Raw genomic sequence first — 20,925 nt, 5'->3', positions numbered from 1 at the left:
TGCCTCCTCGTCTCTCATCTATTTCCTTTCATTCCCTACTTACGTCTTAGTATTTTCCATTTCCTCTCGTCTGTATTTTCTCCTTTTCTTTTGATATATAAATGACTTTGAATCTAGTTGGTCAGATATTTTTTCCTTTTAACTTTTTATTGTTCTACATCTGGATGTTCAATGTCCTTCTCCAGCTGCTGTCCCGTTTTTATTTGGTTTTCTTCTTCCTTTTTATATCCTGTTTCTTATTTCGGTACCTCCATTGTTTTCGAACCTTTCTTAGTATTATTAATTGGGGAGAGTTATTATTTATTTGTTTTGTTCGTCTTTTCCACATTTCACCTACTTTGGTATTCTCCATTCCCTCTGTTCTATATAATTTCTTCCTTCTTTTTCATTTATAAATGACTTTGAATCTATTCGGTTGGATATTTTTTCTTTTTGTTCTATTTCTTTCCGTACCTGGATGTTCGATCTCCTTCTCCGGCTATTGTCTACTTTTCTTTTTTTCTCTTATAGCCTATTTCTCATTTCAATGCCTCATTTGCTTTCTAACTTTTCTTACTATTATTAATTGGGGAGAGTTATAATTTATTTCTCTTTATTTCCTTCTCTTTCGTTCCCTTGTGCCTGTATTTTCTTCGTTCCTTTTTATATATAATTAACTTTGGATCCATTCAGCATATATTTGATTAGTTTATTTTCTTTATTTCTTCTTTTTGTTTTACTCCTTTCAATATATGTATTTTAAATTTTCTTTTGTGCACTTTCTTTTTGGTTTGTTTCTTCCTTTTTATAGTCCATTCCTCCAGATACTTACATTATATACACTGTCTATTATTGTTCTGGTATCTTGACACTTTTTTAAAAAATTTCTGATTATTCAGTTAATTTTTCTGATTTTTTCTCTTTTGGGGCACTTTTTTTCAAAAAATACTTGCTTTATACACAATTTATAATATTATCCTGGAATCCTGTTTATTTTTTTTGAAAATTCTCGTCCCCCAGATACTTTTTTTGAATTATTTCTCGTTTGAGGCACTTTTTTTCAAAAAATACTTGCTTTATACACAATTTATAATATTATCCTCGTTTGAGGCACTTTTTTTCATAAAATACTTGCTTTATACACAATTTATAATATTATCCTGGAATCCTGTTTATTTTTTTTGAAAATTCTCGTCCCCCAGATACTTTTTTTGAATTATTTCTCGTTTGAGGCACTTTTTTTCAAAAAATACTTGCTTTATACACAATTTATAATATTATCCTGGAATCCTGTTTATTTTTTTGGAAAATTCTCGTCCCCCAGATACTTTTTTTGAATTATTTCTCGTTTGAGGCACTTTTTTTCAAAAAATACTTGCTTTATACACAATTTATAATATTATCCTGGAATCCTGTTTATTTTTTTTGAAAATTCTCGTCCCCCAGATACTTTTTTTGAATTATTTCTCGTTTGAGGCACTTTTTTTCAAAAAATACTTGCTTTATACACAATTTATAATATTATCCTGGAATCCTGTTTATTTTTTTGGAAAATTCTCGTCCTCCAGATACTTTTTTTGAATTATTTCTCGTTTGAGGCACTTTTTTTCAAAAAATACTTGCTTTATACACAATTTATAATATTATCCTGGAATCCTGTTTATTTTTTTTGAAAATTCTCGTCCCCCAGATACTTTTTTTGAATTATTTCTCGTTTGAGGCACTTTTTTTCAAAAAATACTTGCTTTATACACAATTTATAATATTATCCTGGAATCCTGTTTATTTTTTTTTGAAAATTCTCGTCCTCCAGATACTTTTTTTGAATTATTTCTCGTTTGAGGCACTTTTTTTCAAAAAATACTTGCTTCATACACAATTTATAATATTATCCTGGAATCCTGTTTATTTTTTTTGAAAATTCTCGTCCTCCAGATACTTTTTTTGAATTATTTCTCGTTTGAGGCACTTTTTTTCAAAAAATACTTGCTTTATACACAATTTATAATATTATCCTGGAATCCTGTTTATTTTTTTTTGAAAATTCTCGTCCTCCAGATACTTTTTTTGAATTATTTCTCGTTTGAGGCACTTTTTTTCAAAAAATACTTGCTTTATACACAATTTATAATATTATCCTGGAATCCTGTTTATTTTTTTGGAAAATTCTCGTCCTCCAGATACTTTTTTTGAATTATTTCTCGTTTGAGGCACTTTTTTTCAAAAAATACTTGCTTTATACACAATTTATAATATTATCCTGGAATCCTGTTTATTTTTTTTGAAAATTCTCGTCCCCCAGATACTTTTTTTGAATTATTTCTCGTTTGAGGCACTTTTTTTCAAAAAATACTTGCTTTATACACAATTTATAATATTATCCTGGAATCCTGTTTATTTTTTTTTGAAAATTCTCGTCCTCCAGATACTTTTTTTGAATTATTTCTCGTTTGAGGCACTTTTTTTCAAAAAATACTTGCTTCATACACAATTTATAATATTATCCTGGAATCCTGTTTATTTTTTTTGAAAATTCTCGTCCTCCAGATACTTTTTTTGAATTATTTCTCGTTTGAGGCACTTTTTTTCAAAAAATACTTGCTTTATACACAATTTATAATATTATCCTGGAATCCTGTTTATTTTTTTGGAAAATTCTCGTCCCCCAGATACTTTTTTTGAATTATTTCTCGTTTGAGGCACTTTTTTTCAAAAAATACTTGCTTTATACACAATTTATAATATTATCCTGGAATCCTGTTTATTTTTTTGGAAAATTCTCGTCCTCCAGATACTTTTTTTGAATTATTTCTCGTTTGAGGCACTTTTTTTCAAAAAATACTTGCTTTATACACAATTTATAATATTATCCTGGAATCCTGTTTATTTTTTTGGAAAATTCTCGTCCCCCAGATACTTTTTTTGAATTATTTCTCGTTTGAGACACTTTTTTTCAAAAAATACTTGCTTTATACACAATTTATAATATTATCCTGGAATCCTGTTTATTTTTTTTGAAAATTCTCGTCCTCCAGATACTTTTTTTGAATTATTTCTCGTTTGAGGCACTTTTTTTCAAAAAATACTTGCTTTATACACAATTTATAATATTATCCTGGAATCCTGTTTATTTTTTTGGAAAATTCTCGTCCCCCAGATACTTTTTTTGAATTATTTCTCGTTTGAGGCACTTTTTTTCAAAAAATACTTGCTTTATACACAATTTATAATATTATCCTGGAATCCTGTTTATTTTTTTGGAAAATTCTCGTCCCCCAGATACTTTTTTTGAATTATTTCTCGTTTGAGGCACTTTTTTTCAAAAAATACTTGCTTTATACACAATTTATAATATTATCCTGGAATCCTGTTTATTCTTTTTGAAAATTCTCGTCCCCCAGATACTTTTTTTGAATTATTTCTCGTTTGAGGCACTTTTTTTCAAAAAATACTTGCTTTATACACAATTTATAATATTATCCTGGAATCCTGTTTATTTTTTTGGAAAATTCTCGTCCCCCAGATACTTTTTTTGAATTATTTCTCGTTTGAGGCACTTTTTTTCAAAAAATACTTGCTTTATACACAATTTATAATATTATCCTGGAATCCTGTTTATTCTTTTTGAAAATTCTCGTCCTCCAGATACTTTTTTTGAATTATTTCTCGTTTGAGGCACTTTTTTTCAAAAAATACTTGCTTTATACACAATTTATAATATTATCCTGGAATCCTGTTTATTTTTTTTGAAAATTCTCGTCCCCCAGATACTTTTTTTGAATTATTTCTCGTTTGAGGCACTTTTTTTCAAAAAATACTTGCTTTATACACAATTTATAATATTATCCTGGAATCCTGTTTATTCTTTTTGAAAATTCTCGTCCTCCAGATACTTTTTTTGAATTATTTCTCGTTTGAGGCACTTTTTTTCAAAAAATACTTGCTTTATACACAATTTATAATATTATCCTGGAATCCTGTTTATTTTTTTTGAAAATTCTCGTCCCCCAGATACTTTTTTTGAATTATTTCTCGTTTGAGGCACTTTTTTTCAAAAAATACTTGCTTTATACACAATTTATAATATTATCCTGGAATCCTGTTTATTTTTTTTGAAAATTCTCGTCCTCCAGATACTTTTTTTGAATTATTTCTCGTTTGAGGCACTTTTTTTCAAAAAATACTTGCTTTATACACAATTTATAATATTATCCTGGAATCCTGTTTATTTTTTTTGAAAATTCTCGTCCTCCAGATACTTTTTTTGAATTATTTCTCGTTTGAGGCACTTTTTTTCAAAAAATACTTGCTTTATACACAATTTATAATATTATCCTGGAATCCTGTTTATTCTTTTTGAAAATTCTCGTCCTCCAGATACTTTTTTTGAATTATTTCTCGTTTGAGGCACTTTTTTTCAAAAAATACTTGCTTTATACACAATTTATAATATTATCCTGGAATCCTGTTTATTTTTTTTGAAAAATTCTCGTCCCCAGATACTTTTTTTGAATTATTTCTCGTTTGAGGCACTTTTTTTCAAAAAATACTTGCTTTATACACAATTTATAATATTATCCTGGAATCCTGTTTATTCTTTTTGAAAATTCTCGTCCTCCAGATACTTTTTTTGAATTATTTCTCGTTTGAGGCACTTTTTTTCAAAAAATACTTGCTTTATACACAATTTATAATATTATCCTGGAATCCTGTTTATTTTTTTTGAAAATTCTCGTCCCCCAGATACTTTTTTTGAATTATTTCTCGTTTGAGGCACTTTTTTTCAAAAAATACTTGCTTTATACACAATTTATAATATTATCCTGGAATCCTGTTTATTTTTTTTGAAAATTCTCGTCCTCCAGATACTTTTTTTGAATTATTTCTCGTTTGAGGCACTTTTTTTCAAAAAATACTTGCTTTATACACAATTTATAATATTATCCTGGAATCCTGTTTATTTTTTTTGAAAATTCTCGTCCCCCAGATACTTTTTTTGAATTATTTCTCGTTTGAGGCACTTTTTTTCAAAAAATACTTGCTTTATACACAATTTATAATATTATCCTGGAATCCTGTTTATTCTTTTTGAAAATTCTCGTCCTCCAGATACTTTTTTTGAATTATTTCTCGTTTGAGGCACTTTTTTTCAAAAAATACTTGCTTTATACTCAATTTATAATATTATCCTGGAATCCTGTTTATTTTTTTTGAAAATTCTCGTCCCCCAGATACTTTTTTTGAATTATTTCTCGTTTGAGGCACTTTTTTTCAAAAAATACTTGCTTTATACACAATTTATAATATTATCCTGGAATCCTGTTTATTTTTTTTGAAAATTCTCGTCCTCCAGATACTTTTTTTGAATTATTTCTCTTTTGAGACCCTATTCTCAAAAGATATTTGCCTCTTATGATCCATTTAGAATCCAAATACTAATAATTTATATTAATTAAGATTAAAACTACTTGAGCTAATACCTTAATCTCCCAAGGTCGTCAATTCGTATATCTATTTTTTTCTATATCAGTTTTGAATAATTAAAAAATTGAAATTATCATTTTTGTAACCTATCACTCTAATTATGATATATATTATTTCGATAGATATTTTCGTATATTTATTACATTTGAGTTAAATATTAAAATGCCTTTGTTCTTAAACAACCGTAAGTATTTAAAATTATGAAATTCTTCTTTAAAGGTCACTGTATTTTTAATTCTTTCTACTTAACCTTTATAACACATTAGGTAAGATCTCGACTTAGAGGCACAAAAACCAACAATGTGTTTATCTTTATTTTCTACAATTCGGAAAGTTTTTTCACTTTTTCTATGTCTAATTTTTCTATTATCTATTGTGTTGTTCCTCAACATTTGTTTGATCGTTTTCCTTTAAAATTTTGACATGAAAACTTAGTTTTATTGTTGATTTTATCAAGAAAATATCTATTGGGGATTGTAGTTTACGAAATAAACATTACCACCTATATTTTCAAGTTGTTGAACGTTTTCTAACCTAGAATGAAATTTTTCCACTTTTTCTCTTCCTAATTTTTCTATTATCTTCAAAACAACAGATTGTTTTATCCTCGGGCATTTTTTTTGTTTATTTTACCACTTTTCCTCAAAATTTTGACAACAAACTTGGTTCTATCGTTAATTGTATTGAAAATATATCAATGGAATTTTATATAGTTCAAAATGATCATTAGAATTCACATTTTCTATAAATTTAAAACCTTAACACCATAATTGAAATTATTTGACTATACTTTCATCAAAAATAAAATAAAAATCTCTATTTGTAAATACTGTTATATTATTATAAACGATAACCATTTATCTTTAAATCTGCTCTGTCGTTTAGAATAGTGTCAAAAATTGCCCTCTTAGCATCTTTTTCATTTCTGAAAAGCCAGAAGTCACTCGGTGATTAAATTAGGATCCCCTCGAAGATGACTTTGTAATTTCGAGGAAATAGAAACACAATTTTCTTTGTATTCAACAAATTAAAAGACATAGAGACCCTTCTTTATCCTTATTTGATTCATTTTCATTTTCTAATCATTCATACCACTTCGTTATAACATTTTACAATATACAGCAGGATACTGACAAATAAGAATTGCTTTTTGATCATACCCCGTATAATGCAAATATGTAAAACTAACGTATATTTTTAGTGGAAAAAGATGGTCATTATTTTTTGAAAATCCTTGAGGATCAAACAAAAAGACTGTTGGAATTAGCCGCTAGAGTAGAAAGTGATATGTCATCACCAGATTTATCGGAAGAAGTAATAGGAAAACTTAGATCAGCATCAGGAAAAGCGAGACTGTTGGTATCGCAGAAAATGCAACAATTCAAAGGTCTATGTACTAATAATATTAATAGGGTGAGCTAAAAAATTTTAATATTCCTTCTTTTTCTCTTGTACATTTACAATTTTCATTTTTTTTATCTACAGACTGCTGGCGAAGCTTTCCCTACGACCAATGAAGACCTCCAAGGCTTCTGGGACATGGTGATGCTTCAAGTTGATCAAGTCGACGCTATTTTCAAAGAAATCGATGTACTGAGAAATAATAATTGGAAAGAACCGGCAAAAATTGAGGTTAAGAACACTCAAAACGGTACAGCTAAACCTAAAAAGGCCGTAACGCGTATCAGGCCATCCTCCGCCGCTAACGAGGAAGCCAGAAAACAGAGGGAAATCGAGAGAAAAAGGATGATAGAAGAAAAACGTAAAGCGATGAAAACGGCTCAACAGTCTAAACCTACTATCGAAATTTTTGTACCCGAAGCTAGTAGCTGAGATTCGACTTCGTTTTAGGTATTATAAGAAGGATAGGAAAAGTGGTTTGGAAAGGAAAAGAAAATTTGAAGAATGTTCAACTCCAATACTGAAAAAGGACAAGAATTTTTTTAAAAAAAATCTGTTTTTACCGGAAGTAAGTTTTTTTTTGACAAAATAAATGATTAAAAAATACCTCTAATTCATTTATGTATAAAAATTTAGTGTTTTATGCGATTAAATATTTTCCAGGTCGACGTTCTATATATTTTCCAACCCCCTTTCCCTTATCGCTGCACTATATTTTAATATGCTCACTTGTATAATATAATTACATTTACTGCAACGTTAATCAAATGTTTCAATTAAAACAAAAAATAATTTCGTAATAATCAATTATTTTCTATTAGAATAACAATTTTTTGTTTTATATCTCTAAATAAAGCTTCATTGAGGCGCAATGTTGACGTTAGCTTAGAGCGCCGAATGAGGTATAATCTCTACTAGAACGCCATCTTCAAATAACCCTCAAAGCATGGAAAATAGAAAATTTGCAACAAATATCGAAAATTGCATCTTGTTCTTCTTCCAAATATTGATACATTATACTATGATTGGTTTAATCAAATAATTATGTGACTCTATCTCTTCTTCTTCATATTTTTACCTTATTATAACCCCAAATTGATTCCGCTGTCTCTAAACATCCTTCTAGTTGACCATTGGAAGGTTTCCAACTAATTTAAACACACATCTCGTTCTTATTTCAACGTACTGTGTCTTCTTCTTTCAAGTATTGATACATTATAATATAATCGGTTGAATCAAGTGATTTTGTTACTGTACCTCCTCTTTTATCATTTGTTCTTCATCTTTTTACCTTATTATGACCCCAAATTGATTCCGATGTCTCCAAACATCCTTCTAGTAGATCATCGGAAGGTTTCCAACTAATTTAAGCACACATCTCGTTCTTATTTCAACGTACTGTGTCTTCTTCTTTCAAGTATTGATACATTGTAATATAATCGGTTGAATCAAGTGATTTTGTTACTGTACCTCTTCTTTTATCATTTGTTCTTCATCTTTTTACCTTATTATGACCCCAAATTGATTCCGATGTCTCTAAACATCCTTCTAGTTGATCATTGGAAGGTTTCCAACTAATTTAAATACACATCTCGTTCTTATTTCAACGTACTGTGTCTTCTTCTTTCAAGTATTGATACATTATAATATAATCGGTTGAATCAAGTGATTTTGTTACTGTACCTCTTCTTTTATCATTTGTTCTTCATCTTTTTACCTTATTATGACCCCAAATTGATTCCGATGTCTCCAAACATCCTTCTAGTAGATCATCGGAAGGTTTCCAACTAATTTAAGCACACATCTCGTTCTTATTTCAACGTACTGTGTCTTCTTCTTTCAAGTATTGATACATTATAATATAATCGGTTGAATCAAGTGATTTTGTTACTGTACCTCTTCTTTTATCATTTGTTCTTCATCTTTTTACCTTATTATGACCCCAAATTGATTCCGATGTCTCTAAACATCCTTCTAGTAGATCATCGGAAGGTTTCCAACTAATTTAAATACACATCTCGTTCTTATTTCAACGTACTGTGTCTTCTTCTTTCAAGTATTGATACATTATAATATAATCGGTTGAATCAAGTGATTTTGTTACTGTACCTCTTCTTTTATCATTTGTTCTTCATCTTTTTACCTTATTATGACCCCAAATTGATTCCGATGTCTCCAAACATCCTCCTAGTAGATCATCGGAAGGTTTCCAACTAATTTAAGCACACATCTCGTTCTTATTTCAACGTACTGTGTCTTCTTCTTTCAAGTATTGATACATTATAATATAATCAGTTGAATCAAGTGATTTTGTTACTGTACCTCCTCTTTTATCATTTGTTCTTCATCTTTTTACCTTATTATGACCCCAAATTGATTCCGATGTCTCCAAACATCCTTCTAGTAGATCATCGGAAGGTTTCCAACTAATTTAAACACAGATCTTGTTCGTTTGTCAACAATTCAAATTGTTAGTAACCTGAGTAAATATAATTTACTGTCTATTTGTTTAAATTACTGCTTTATGAAACTTGTGTCTAGATTAAGTTCATTTGAACCATCTCGTTACTTTATGTCTTCTTCTTTCACCAATCTGCCTTCATCCGGTCTATATTGATACAAGCAATGCGTCGAATTAATAGCTGTGTTTCTTGAAAATAAATATTTGTACCATTTAAACTATATATATATATATTCAATTTTGCAAAAGACTGAGTTATAAAACAATAACGTTGATTCTCAAATTAAAAAAAAACATATATTACCAATAATAACCAAATAATGTACTAAAAATGAAAAAAATAAACATTCCCAGTGCTTTCTATAATATACTGGTGCATTTTTTTAAATAATATTTTTAATCAGAGTTTTTATTATACTCCATGGGATATTTATACATTCGAATCGCATGTCACACTTTTGGCAATCACTGTATGTGTATTTTTTTTTAAATAATGTTAATTAAATATATTTTCGTTATAATGTAATAATAAATTGATATTTCAGTTTTGTTTGTTCTCTTTTTTTGTATTATATTATTCCATAAATGCTTAATATTTGGAAAAACCTATAAGGACACTAAAATTGAAACCAAACACTACTTATATTGCTTTTTAAATACGATACAGGTTTTGGTGGTCCCTATCCGGCTCGAAGGACCAGACAGTTTAATTGTAATTATTAGTGTAGTAGTTGTATACAGTGTGTTCGATTAAAATGATAATCAGTTTTAGATGCTTTTTGACCCCAACCAAATTATTATGATAAAAGAGAACAAACAAACGTTTTTTTTTTTAATCGATTGCAAAACAAAAGTTTGTCCAACTCGGCGTATGTTTTTATGTATTGTTAACAAAATTTTTTTAAATATAGTTGGGTTTGATATAAAGACGTTATATTGTATGTTAGTTTTTAAGGTGAAAAGTTGATATATATATATGAATTTATTTATTAAATCTTTTTATATAATTTTTTTATCCGATCGGCAATCTGTATATCTCTTTTTGATAATTATTTATTATATTAACTATATTAAATAAATTATTTACTCGATGTGTTATATATTTATTTTCAACTAACTGAAATTATCGAATCACAACAGTTTTCCAATAAAAACCGAGATTTTCTTCAAAAAATGTAAATTTTTCCATTTGCAGCTGTCAAATTTTGTATCTAGAAGCTATTTATCCACACATATCAATCAAACACATTATAATTTATTGAAAACCAAGATTTCGTTGAATAAATTCCAGTTTTTCTTGAACCATAACATTTTTCTATCACCAATCAAGATTTTCTTGAGAAATTTCTAGTTTTTCCACTTGCAGCTGTTGGATTCTACATCTACAAGCTAATAATCAATATGTACTGTTATATATATTTTTAACCACCCAAAACTAGTGAATCCCAACAGATTTCCTTAAAGAAATGTAAATTTTTCCATTTGCAGCTGTCAAATTTTGTATCTAGAAGCTATTTATCCACACATATCAACCAAACACATTGATTTGCAAGAGTATTTTATTGAAATTAAGATTTCGTTGAATAAATTCCAGTTCTTCTTGAATTATAACATTTTTTCATTGAAAACAAGATTTTTTTGAAGTTTTTCCATTTTTAGCCATTATTTTCTACCTCTACTAATTAGTTATCAACACGTCAACCAAAAATACTAAATCACAAGAGGTCTTTATTGAAAACAAATATTTTTTGGAAGAATTTCCAGTTTTTTCATTTTTGCAGACTTCAGATCTTACATCTCAAGATATTTAACAACTAAAACTATTGAATCATCACAATATTCCATTGAAAACCGAGATTTTCATGAACAATTTTCAGTTTTTCCTTTTGTAACCATAAGATTCTACATCTACAAGCTACTAACTTGTTCTGCGTTCTATTTTATTTTTAAGCACCCAAAACTATTAAACCCCAACAGTTTTTCCCCCCAACACAAAAATTATTTTGAGGAAATCACTTTTCCCATTCTCAAAATCGGATTTTAGGTCCACAAACTAGTTGTACTTCTACGTTAAGTTATGATGGGGCTTCTTAGGTACAATTCTATTTTGTAGTAGATCTTTTCAGTTTTCTGGTGTTTATTTCTTAAATTAGCTAGAATAGTGAGTTCTTCGAGTGTTTATCACTTTTATAGTGATTAAAGTATTACTTTGTTTGAATTTCGTACTAACGGCTTTGATATAGAGAGACATCTACTAAAGTGAAATATTTACAAACACGAATGGGAAAATTGTCCCTTACTAATCACTTCAGAACATCAGAACACTAGAGAAATATTAATATTTCAAATTTGTTTTCAAAATAAAATAAAAAATATCTAAAGGATGCAAAAATGTAGGAAAAATTGGGACTTGAAACAAAAACGACAATAAAATTCAATTATTATATTAAATTGTTTAAAATTTTAATACAAGGCACTTGCCTCGAATATATGAGTCAACAAAATAAAAATAATCAAACAAAATACTTAAAATACTGAGGAATGTAAAAATATCACTTAAAATCGGCAAATCTTTGTTTAATTAAGTAAAAACTTATCATGTATTTCATGAATATATTTAGTACACTGGATATACCAAATTGGATGTTCAATACCAAACTATCAACCGATTAAAATTAAATTTTTCAAAATTTCATGTAAACCTACATTTTTAAAATCTTACAATACCTACACATTCCTTAATAAACATCATAACGAGGTAAACTACTACTTCTTGAAGTCACCTCGTATCAATTAATTCTAGAAATATAAGTTACCTAGAAGAGAACTAAAAATTTTTTCAACAAAGTTTTTACTTAATAAACAAAAGATTTCCAAAATATGTTATAAAACGAGGATATGTTGGAACGTAATAGGACTTGGAATTTCATTAGAGCCCTAAATACTGATAAAAAGTGAGATTATGCAGTGTTTCCACTCTACTCGAATTCTTCTTACCAAATTTGTGCTTAGTACGTGATAAAATCTTGAAAATAAAAACAATCTTTAACAAAAAATAGAAAAAATCTATACAATCTCAATAAGTGTCCTCTTGAAAGGATCAAAATTGATAGAAGTTCTAATATATCCTTTAATTTAAGTAATTAGACTATCACCACTGAAGATTCTGACATTCACCGCACAATTTGATCAGTTCGTCATTGTAAGACTCTACTTGGATAGTGCAACTTATAACAGGCATTTTACTTTGTATTGTCAACGCTGTTTTCTTAAGAAGAACATCTCTATCACAGAAATCATCTTCAACAAACAAAATTATGAATTAAAAATAATAAAAATTTATATATAAATAAACTTTACTTACCAACAGCTAAGTGAACAGAAACTATGTTTTTCTCTGGAGCTAATGCCCAAGTATGCAAACTATGTACGTGCTTTATATCTTCAAGTTTGGCAATTTCATTTTTCAATTGCATACTATCTATAGGACTCCCTTCGAGTAAAAACCAAAGGGAATCTTTTCCTACTCTCACTGTTGTACAAATAACAATAGCTGAAAATATTAAAGTACATATTGGGTCCGCTATTTTTGCGCTAGGTTCAAATTTAATAACAACTGCTGATACTAAAACGCCAAAACTTTGAAGTAAATCTCCTAAAACGTGTATTGTTGCTGCACGTACATTGATATTTGACGAAGATTCCGAATGAGAATGTTGGGATAATCCGTGCGAATGCGTGTGGCATACTCCATGAAGAATACCACCCATTCTAGAAAAAATATATCTAACTTACTTTTTCACATCAACTCGTTTAATTTGAAAAATAACTTTGTTCGCTTATCTAATTCCGAATCAGTTTAGGAACCGATCGCATGCGCACTTTCAAACTTGTCGTTCGCGAGGGAAGAAGCCATAGATTCGCGAAGGACAATTTTGAAAGATCGCGCGTCTATTTCAAACAAACTTGAACTAGATAAATCAATTCAAGTGATTTATGGTCTCTATCAGTTATCGTAAAAAAAAACATTCGCGAAAATTGTCCTAACAGTTTGACAATTGTCACTACTGTCAAATGTAGGTGTATCAACGTCTCCGTGAAGTTATCCCCTAAGGTGGTGAAGTTTACAAATAAAATAATAAATATGGAGAATAGAAAATATTTTGAAATATAGATTAGTGATATGATGAACTTATTCAATCAAAAATTTTTGCGTCCATTTGAAACAAACTCGAAATAAGATAAATAAATTCAAATGATTTATGGCCTCTACAAATTGTCGTAAAAAAAGCTTTCGCGAAAATTGTCCTAATAATTTAACAATTATTATGTCACTAACGTCATTACTGTCAAATATAGGTATTTAACCTACGAAAGTTTGTTTCATTCAAGTTTACAAATACAATAATAAATATGGAGAGGAATAGAAAAGATTTTCGCCCCAACCGTTCTAATAATATTTCACCATGGAATGGAAATATTGATTCGCAATCCAATTATAATCAGTGGAATAATAGTAATATTCCAAATCATTGGAATAATCAACAAACAATGCAACGAATTTCTCCGTGGGTACAAAATCAGAATAATAGAGCTGATCCATGGCAAAACAATAATTCAATAACATGGAATCAACAGTCGTCGACACCTCAAAATAATAGGAGTGGAGGTATTTGGATACAACAAACAGGTAATTTTTAATGTGCTACAGAAAATACAATCGGCGATTATCTTTTTTTTAATTTTTAGGGAATCCAAATAGAAGGAACGTTGGTAATTGGTCTGCGAAAAACAACCCCAACTGGGAGCGTAGGACTCCTTACGATCGACCATCAAGTGATAGAAATAGATCAAATAGGGGCCAAAAAATTGATAGATCTGAGTCAAATAGTCGAGAAAGGACACAAATAAGACAACGCGACCTTTCTCCAGAACTTCAGTCTGAGCCTATAGTTTCCCTAACACCGTTAGAAGCTAAAATTGAAAAGTTAATAACAGCTGTACAAAGTCAACCAGATAACATCGGACAACTTATTTTACTACAGAATAACAATGAAATACCGCCAGTTTTATTGAATAACGCAGCACATCAGGTAAAAAATTGTGTAATGGCTATTGATAGAGATGAGGCAACAGGTTACTCCAAATTAAGAATAAACTCAACAATAATCGCTGAAGGTATGTATTCTTCAAAAAAGGATGCAAAAGAAGCTCTTTATGAAATGGGACTGGAAATTTTGAAGAACAAATGTTTTTATATCACATCAAAATCTCATTATGAAGAAGTATCTATGAATGATATCAACAATCATAAAGTAAATACCCAAGAAGATGATACCATGAATAGTAACAGCAAAGCTCTTCAAATGATGCTTAAGATGGGATGGGGCGGTAAAGGTCTAGGAACTAAAGAACAAGGTGAACAGAAAAGTGTCGCTGAGAAAATAATTGAAAATATATCCAGAGAAGGTTTAGGATTAGGTGGACAATCCGTAATGCAAGAAGTCGATAAAATTCTAGCAGATTACGCAAAATCTAATAAAACTGTAACTTTAGGCTTCGATTCAGGATTTACTAAAGAAGAAAGAGCACAAATTCATTCGATAGCAGCTAAATATCATTTAAAATCGAAAAGTGAAGGTGGTTTTAACAACAGGAGGATTACTATAAGTAAGAAGATGAGCAAATGGGTGTTGGTTAGGGAATTGTTAAGAGTTGGTCTTGAAAATGAATCTTATATATTAACCATTCCTGATGATTTTCAACATTTGTGGACGGAAGTGACTCCATCTACTTAAATATTTGTGTTATTAGTGGGTGCCCAGATTGCTATTTATGACATTGACTATAAAGTATTAATAAAAAAACTACGATGATAATGGTAGATTTAAGAGGTAAAGGAATATGTGTAAGTTTATTTAATGCATTTACCCACAGATAATTTAATAATGAAAATTCTCAATTATTAGGAGAATATATGTGTTTAATACTAAGTGGATGTTCCTAGGAGCAAATAAATTCTTTAATAAAAAAAGAACTCAAAGTGAACTGTTTGATTACAAGTTTATTGTATTGTGACAAAAAATAATATACTCGATAAATAGATATGATAAATTGTGATAATTATTATGTTTTTGTTAATAGAGGAACGTGAGGTTACTTAACTTGACATAAAACTGCCTACTACTCTATTTTCTAAATGATAGAAAATATACATTTTGGTATTTTCCCTATAATTTTCACAAAAAATCAATTTTACCGTCATAAAAACAAAGTGGGACGTTTTATCCCCAAATTTGTACTAGCTATATGGTGAGGCGCGGATCTGTGAGAGGAGACTAAGGAAAACTTCTCTCTGTAAATCCCAAAGAGTTCCGAACAATAAAAATTGGGAATTTTGATATCAATTTGTTTTATTATTGTCAGTTCTACACCGTAAATGCTATAAATTTAGAAGTGTAGAAACATTTGGAACAGAGCATAATTAAAAATTCATCGTTTACGCCAAACATTTTTCAAACAGCATTCAAACTCTTAAATTGTATATTAGAGTCTGTTAACATCATTAATACAGCCTTCATAAATATATATCAACCTGGGATCTTCTGGATTATGTCACCAATGTATAGACTGAAGATATAGAGAAATATGGGGATTCTAGAGCAAAATCACTGAACATATCGAAGGCTTTTGACACAGTTCTAAATAAATTAAGATCGTACGATTTGTCATTCTCACTCATCGACTGATTTTTTCAAAGACTAATCCATCCAGATCCATATCGATTGACAAACCTCTAACGTTCCCCGGGGATACATCTTGTCACCTACTATTTAATCCCTAGGGGACCCCATGGGATCACTCATAGAGTAATCAAAACTGTAAACCCTAACAAAGTATAAGAAAAAACGGGGTGGAATAATCCCCTTTTTTATAAATTATTTTGTAGAGGTTATGTGCAGTTTTGATTTCTTTTTATTAATAGTATTTACAAATATTAGTACAGTCCATAAAGTTATTTTTCGTCACAAATTAGTGACCTACTAAAACGGGTAGCAAAAAGATAGTTTCGAAGGGGTGATATGTATGAAAATAGATTGTGTCAAGGGGGTTACACGTACAAAGTTAACCAGATGAAAATTGAACGTCTTGAAACATAATTACTAAGTATTTAGATGCACTAATTGGGCTAACACAAAATATAATCACGTTTTGTTGGATAAAATTAAATAGTAGATTAGGACATAAGATAAATGATTATATATAGTTGTGGTAATTATAAAGTAAAATTTAAATTTTGATTAATTAAATATTTTAGTTTATTACATATAAAATAACAGAATGTACTATCGATTATTAATAACCTTTGGTCCTCTATCAATTATTTTCGACATGAAAATTTTCACCCCCTAGTTAGGGTGGAGAACTCACCTCTAGGGTAAAAGTACACATAAGCGTAGTATAAAAAATGAATAATTTCTCATTAAAATTAATAAAAACAATAACCATATGTATATAGATCATCCTACCGTTAGAACCAGACATTGTAAATTGTGGAAAGTAGAATTATCGAATAAAAGTAATTTTATCAACAATTTTGTTTTATTCCAATTTAAAACTCCACTATAGTGGAGTATATATACATATAGTATATAAACAGTGAAGAATTGTTTATATTATTTTTTTAGAACTCATTTCTAAGAAGGTCTTTTTATTTATTTGTTTATTTACGTTCTAGACTTATTGAGAAAATTTATTTAGTATATAAACTAGTTAGTTAGTGACTTCAATCCAACTTATAAGTGAAAATAAAATGAAAATCATCACATTATATTGACCAAAAGTCCCATACTGATTCCCATTTCACGATAAATGACTTCAATTCAATTTATAAGTGAAAATAAATGAAAATCATCACATTATATTGACCAAAAGTCCTATACTGATTCCCATTTCATGATAAATGACTTCAATTCAATTTATAAGTGAAAATAAACGAAAATCATCACATTATATTGATCTAAAGTCCCATACTGATTCCCATTTCACGATAAATGACTTCAATTCAATTTCTAAGTAAAAATAATCAAAATTACTCACATTACATTGACCAACAGCCCCACAGTTGATATAACAATCATAGTAGTTGCTTCAATTTCATAATCTTTGGTATACAATCTACTAATCGCCATCGTGGATAGAATTGCTGTCAATATCCATATAGTTAAGACGCTAAAACATAGATAGATCCACGTAGCTCTTTGTTTTATTTAAATTTGAGTAGGACTACCTGAGAAGAGCGCCTATAACTTCTGCTCTATAATAACCGAATGTCATACTTCGAGTTGGCGGTTTCCTCCCAACCCATATAGCTAATAAAGAAATTAAAAATCCTATTAAATCTGATAATAGATGTGCTGCATCTGTAATTACAGCTAAACTTCCAGCCAAGTAACCACCAACTAATTCTGCTAGCTGAAAGATAAAATATAAATCTAACTGAAAATATAGTATCTAGAGGTGTTTATTTTAAATGTGCAGCTGTAAAGAAAAATGGTGCGAAACATTACATTTAAAATTTATTTGCTCTCACCATAAATACAGCGCATAATATAGCCGCACTACTCAACTTTTTCCAAGCAGTAACATCTTCCGAAGACCGCAAGATGCGGTGGCAGTGAAACTCAGAATCTTCGTATAAATCCTGAAATAGATAAAAGGATATTTCGGCGAACATTAATAGATTTAGAGACAACCATAAACAAATCAAGCAAAAACAAGAAACAAGGCCATTGTATCGATGAACTAAAAACTTAACCTCAAATACGATCTCCAGCAATATAATGCCTGTATATGATTTATCATATAAATTAACAGGAAGTACCACAAAAAAACTGTATTATAGATAGTTTGATATCTTTTATTTAGTTAGAAAGTTGAGGTGGAATACTTTTTGGATGGTCCTGGTATAGCATTTGTTTTCAGGACAGAGACGTAAACAATTGATTCAAATCATATTGTGTGGGTTCCAAACAAATCAATTTTAATAAGTAATGAACACAAATAAGATTAATATCTTATTTAATTAACAAGTTCGTTGACAGTAAATAAATAATTTATTATAGAACGATACCAAATATATTTCATCCTCACTTCAATGTTCAAATACTTATTAACTTAACCTCAAAATATTAAATATATAAAAGCGATGGGCACTAATTCGTATACGAGTGTTGATACGACTTTAACCAAATGAAGTTTGTTCTAAATTTACATATATATATATAAATAGATTGGTCCAAAATGATATTAATTTAATTTAATTATGAAAAAACTTACCATTTTTTATTAAATTTTCTTATGTAACAGAAATTAGTTCGAAAATAAAAAACGTTTGATAGATTTTTAAGAGGTTAATCTAGTAGTACTAAGAATTATGATCTAGTCATTAAAACAATACAGAAACATTTCAGATTGTTGATAACACATTTGGAAAAAAAAACAAATACTTCAAAAGATAAATTAAGCAGCAATCATTTAAATGAAATTGTTACAGAATGATTCACGAAGTTAGATGTTTTTTTCGATGCTAGAATAGATTTAGTAGAAAAATCCGTTCTTAAGGCCTTATCATACTAGGAGATTGCGAGCGTTTTCAAAGCGAACGCGCAACGATCCCGCCGCGAATAGCAGCGTGCACGCCATTTTGTACTGCCGCGTACAAACGGCAACGCCATGGTTCATAACGAGAGACGAATTTGAGAAGTAAAATTCAAAATCGTTACGTAATAAGGGACCAAAAAAGAGAATTTAGTGGTCGTTATTTAAAAAAAAAGGTATGGGAAAAGGATAAAATGATTATAAAGTTAATGCAGAAGATGGACGACAGGATAAATAAAGGCAGAAAAAGTGGTGAAAGTGAACTGGAATACAACTTTGCGTTTTCTTTTGTTGAAGATTTAAAATCAATTCATTCAGACCAAAATAATAATAATAATAATAATAAAATGTCTATCATAAACTGATATATTATATATTAATAAGTTGAGGTCGGAAAATTTTCGGATATCCTTCGTATATATCTAATGTATTTTAGGGAGTTTTAAAGATTTTAGTGAAACCTGATATATGCAAATTTATCCTGTTTTAAAAAAAAGATTGAATGTGGATGACAGTTTTCTATTAGGGCCGAGATAAAATGCAACATTATTCATTAGCCTTTATTAGTTTCGGGAGACGTAAATATAACCTAACTTTTACATCAAACTTGATGTCTTCTTCCAAAGTTAATATTTATCGAAAATGAAATGAATTTGAACGAATGCAAGGCTAGAAATGATCATAATTATCATTATTCTTTTACTTTATTAGTATAAATTGTAATTATTCAAGTTTGAAGACATCTAATAATAATTTATTCAAATACATTTGGAATAAAAAGTGAATTTCAGCCCTCAAAGGAAGAGGGTTGATAAAGCGAAGTTTTGTTAAAATTCTTAAGAATGCTCTAAGAATTTATTTGTTAAACAGCGTAAAGAACCAGATTGAAAAAAATTACGTTGATTAAAAATGACTGTTACACTTATCACAAAAACAATAAATTTGAAATTTCACTTGGATTTAAATGATTAAATTGCATAATTGATTAAAATATTTTCATAGTGGTTTCAATTAGTCACACAAAACTTTTGGTATTTGTTTCAATAAAAATTTCTCTTTTATTGATGATTACAATTGCTGGGTTGTATAACGAGAAAAAATATATTGTTAGCTACTTACATTGGTCAATAACGGTGAATCTTCTAAATTATCATTATGGTCTTCAGTGATACACGTTGTACCATCTTCTCGAATATAAGTTTTGTTTAATTCTTGACCCACATCAGAATTCGCCGAGTTCCAAACTAATCTGTGACATTGTAAACACTTTATCTGTTTCGAATTTTTATCATCCAATAGGAAATCCACGTCTTCGTAATGATTGCATGGAGTCATAATAATTACTATTTCAATTATTTATAATTGAAAACGTTTTGTTTACTACATAATAACCTCATATCAATATCGTGTATGTTGACAGGATCGATCGAAATTAATGTTCATTTATGAACCCATTTTTGATTGATAAAAACAGAGATCATTCACAAAATCTCGAATGTAATCATAAAATAATGTAATTTCTTATCTTATTTGTATTTGCTTACCAAAATTGTCCACGTGACTATTGTGGTTTTTAAAAATTATTGACATTAGATGACAGATAGCCACGCTTCGAAATATACGTTAGTATACTGGCGGTTAATAATGACGTCATAAATCTTCGCTATATCGTTGATTCGTGTCAACAAATTAGATTCGACTTCGTATTTTTTCTACATATTAGAAATAATTGTTAACACTATTGAGATATTATCATTTTTAATAATTATTACTAAAAACAAGCTTTTAATTCCTATACGCCTGGAAACATAGTCAATACTTTATACTTATATTGACAGGGCATATGGCACATATTAGAATATTAGTTTGATTTATTTCTGAGTTATGACTAATAAAACATATATAATGGTGATTATCATATTAAAAGATCAAAAACTTTC

At 29.0% G+C, this 20,925-nt stretch overlaps 3 protein-coding genes across 7 annotated transcripts in view; 2 read left to right on the top strand and 1 right to left on the bottom strand.

The window, feature by feature from the left end:
- The window catches only part of LOC130443505 (disks large-associated protein 2), a 29,494-nt gene extending 20,821 nt beyond the window's left edge, over positions 1-8,673 (top strand). For all 3 annotated transcript variants that reach the window (XM_056778184.1, XM_056778185.1, XM_056778183.1), the window contains exons 8-9: positions 6,665-6,876; positions 6,949-8,673. In XM_056778184.1, the coding sequence (XP_056634162.1) occupies positions 6,665-6,876; positions 6,949-7,296 (560 nt within the window). In that variant the 3' untranslated portion in view covers positions 7,297-8,673. The remainder of the gene's footprint in view (positions 1-6,664; positions 6,877-6,948) is intronic.
- Positions 8,674-11,751: 3,078 nt separating this feature from the next.
- LOC130443503 (proton-coupled zinc antiporter SLC30A2-like) lies at positions 11,752-20,580 on the bottom strand. Of its 3 annotated transcripts, none has more exons than XM_056778180.1 (6): positions 20,105-20,580; positions 17,919-18,029; positions 17,616-17,800; positions 17,426-17,557; positions 12,690-13,096; positions 11,752-12,625 (listed from the first exon to the last, which is right to left on the bottom strand). In XM_056778180.1, the coding sequence occupies exons 1-6, from the start codon at positions 20,318-20,320 to the stop codon at positions 12,477-12,479; spliced, it is 1,200 nt and encodes a 399-aa protein (XP_056634158.1). In that variant the 5' UTR covers positions 20,321-20,580; the 3' UTR covers positions 11,752-12,476. The 3 variants fall into 3 exon arrangements, with proteins under 3 accessions (XP_056634158.1, XP_056634159.1, XP_056634160.1); XM_056778181.1 differs by lacking the exon at positions 20,105-20,580 and adding an exon at positions 18,665-18,778; XM_056778182.1 differs by lacking the exon at positions 20,105-20,580 and adding an exon at positions 18,082-18,499.
- Positions 13,392-16,924, top strand: LOC130443502 (homeobox protein 5-like). Its single transcript, XM_056778179.1, has 2 exons — positions 13,392-14,015; positions 14,075-16,924. Exons 1-2 carry the CDS (start codon positions 13,739-13,741, stop codon positions 15,121-15,123), a joined length of 1,326 nt encoding a protein of 441 aa, XP_056634157.1. The 5' UTR covers positions 13,392-13,738; the 3' UTR covers positions 15,124-16,924.
- Positions 20,581-20,925: the final 345 nt, after the last annotated feature.

This window comes from Diorhabda sublineata, chromosome 4 (assembly GCF_026230105.1).
Source record: "Diorhabda sublineata isolate icDioSubl1.1 chromosome 4, icDioSubl1.1, whole genome shotgun sequence".
Taxonomy (NCBI): domain Eukaryota; kingdom Metazoa; phylum Arthropoda; class Insecta; order Coleoptera; family Chrysomelidae; genus Diorhabda; species Diorhabda sublineata.
Note: the sequence above shows the minus strand (reverse complement) of the source record. Positions and strands in the feature narration are given on the sequence as shown.

What these genes read in the sequence shown, in the direction of transcription:
- LOC130443502 (XM_056778179.1), top strand. Translation starts at nt 13,739, where the DNA reads ATGGAGAGGAATAGAAAAGATTTTCGCCCCAACCGTTCTAATAATATT. An exon ending in TATTTGGATACAACAAACAG is followed by an intron (nt 14,016 to 14,074) that starts GTAATTTTTAAT and finishes TTTAATTTTTAG; the next exon opens with GGAATCCAAATAGAAGGAAC.
- LOC130443503 (XM_056778180.1), bottom strand. Translation starts at nt 20,320, where the DNA reads ATGACTCCATGCAATCATTACGAAGACGTGGATTTCCTATTGGATGAT. An exon ending in GGGCTGTTGGTCAATGTAAT is followed by an intron (nt 13,097 to 17,425) that starts GTGAGTAATTTT and finishes TATTTTTTCTAG; the next exon opens with AATGGGTGGTATTCTTCATG. An exon ending in TTCTGTTCACTTAGCTGTTG is followed by an intron (nt 12,626 to 12,689) that starts GTAAGTAAAGTT and finishes TGTTTGTTGAAG; the next exon opens with ATGATTTCTGTGATAGAGAT.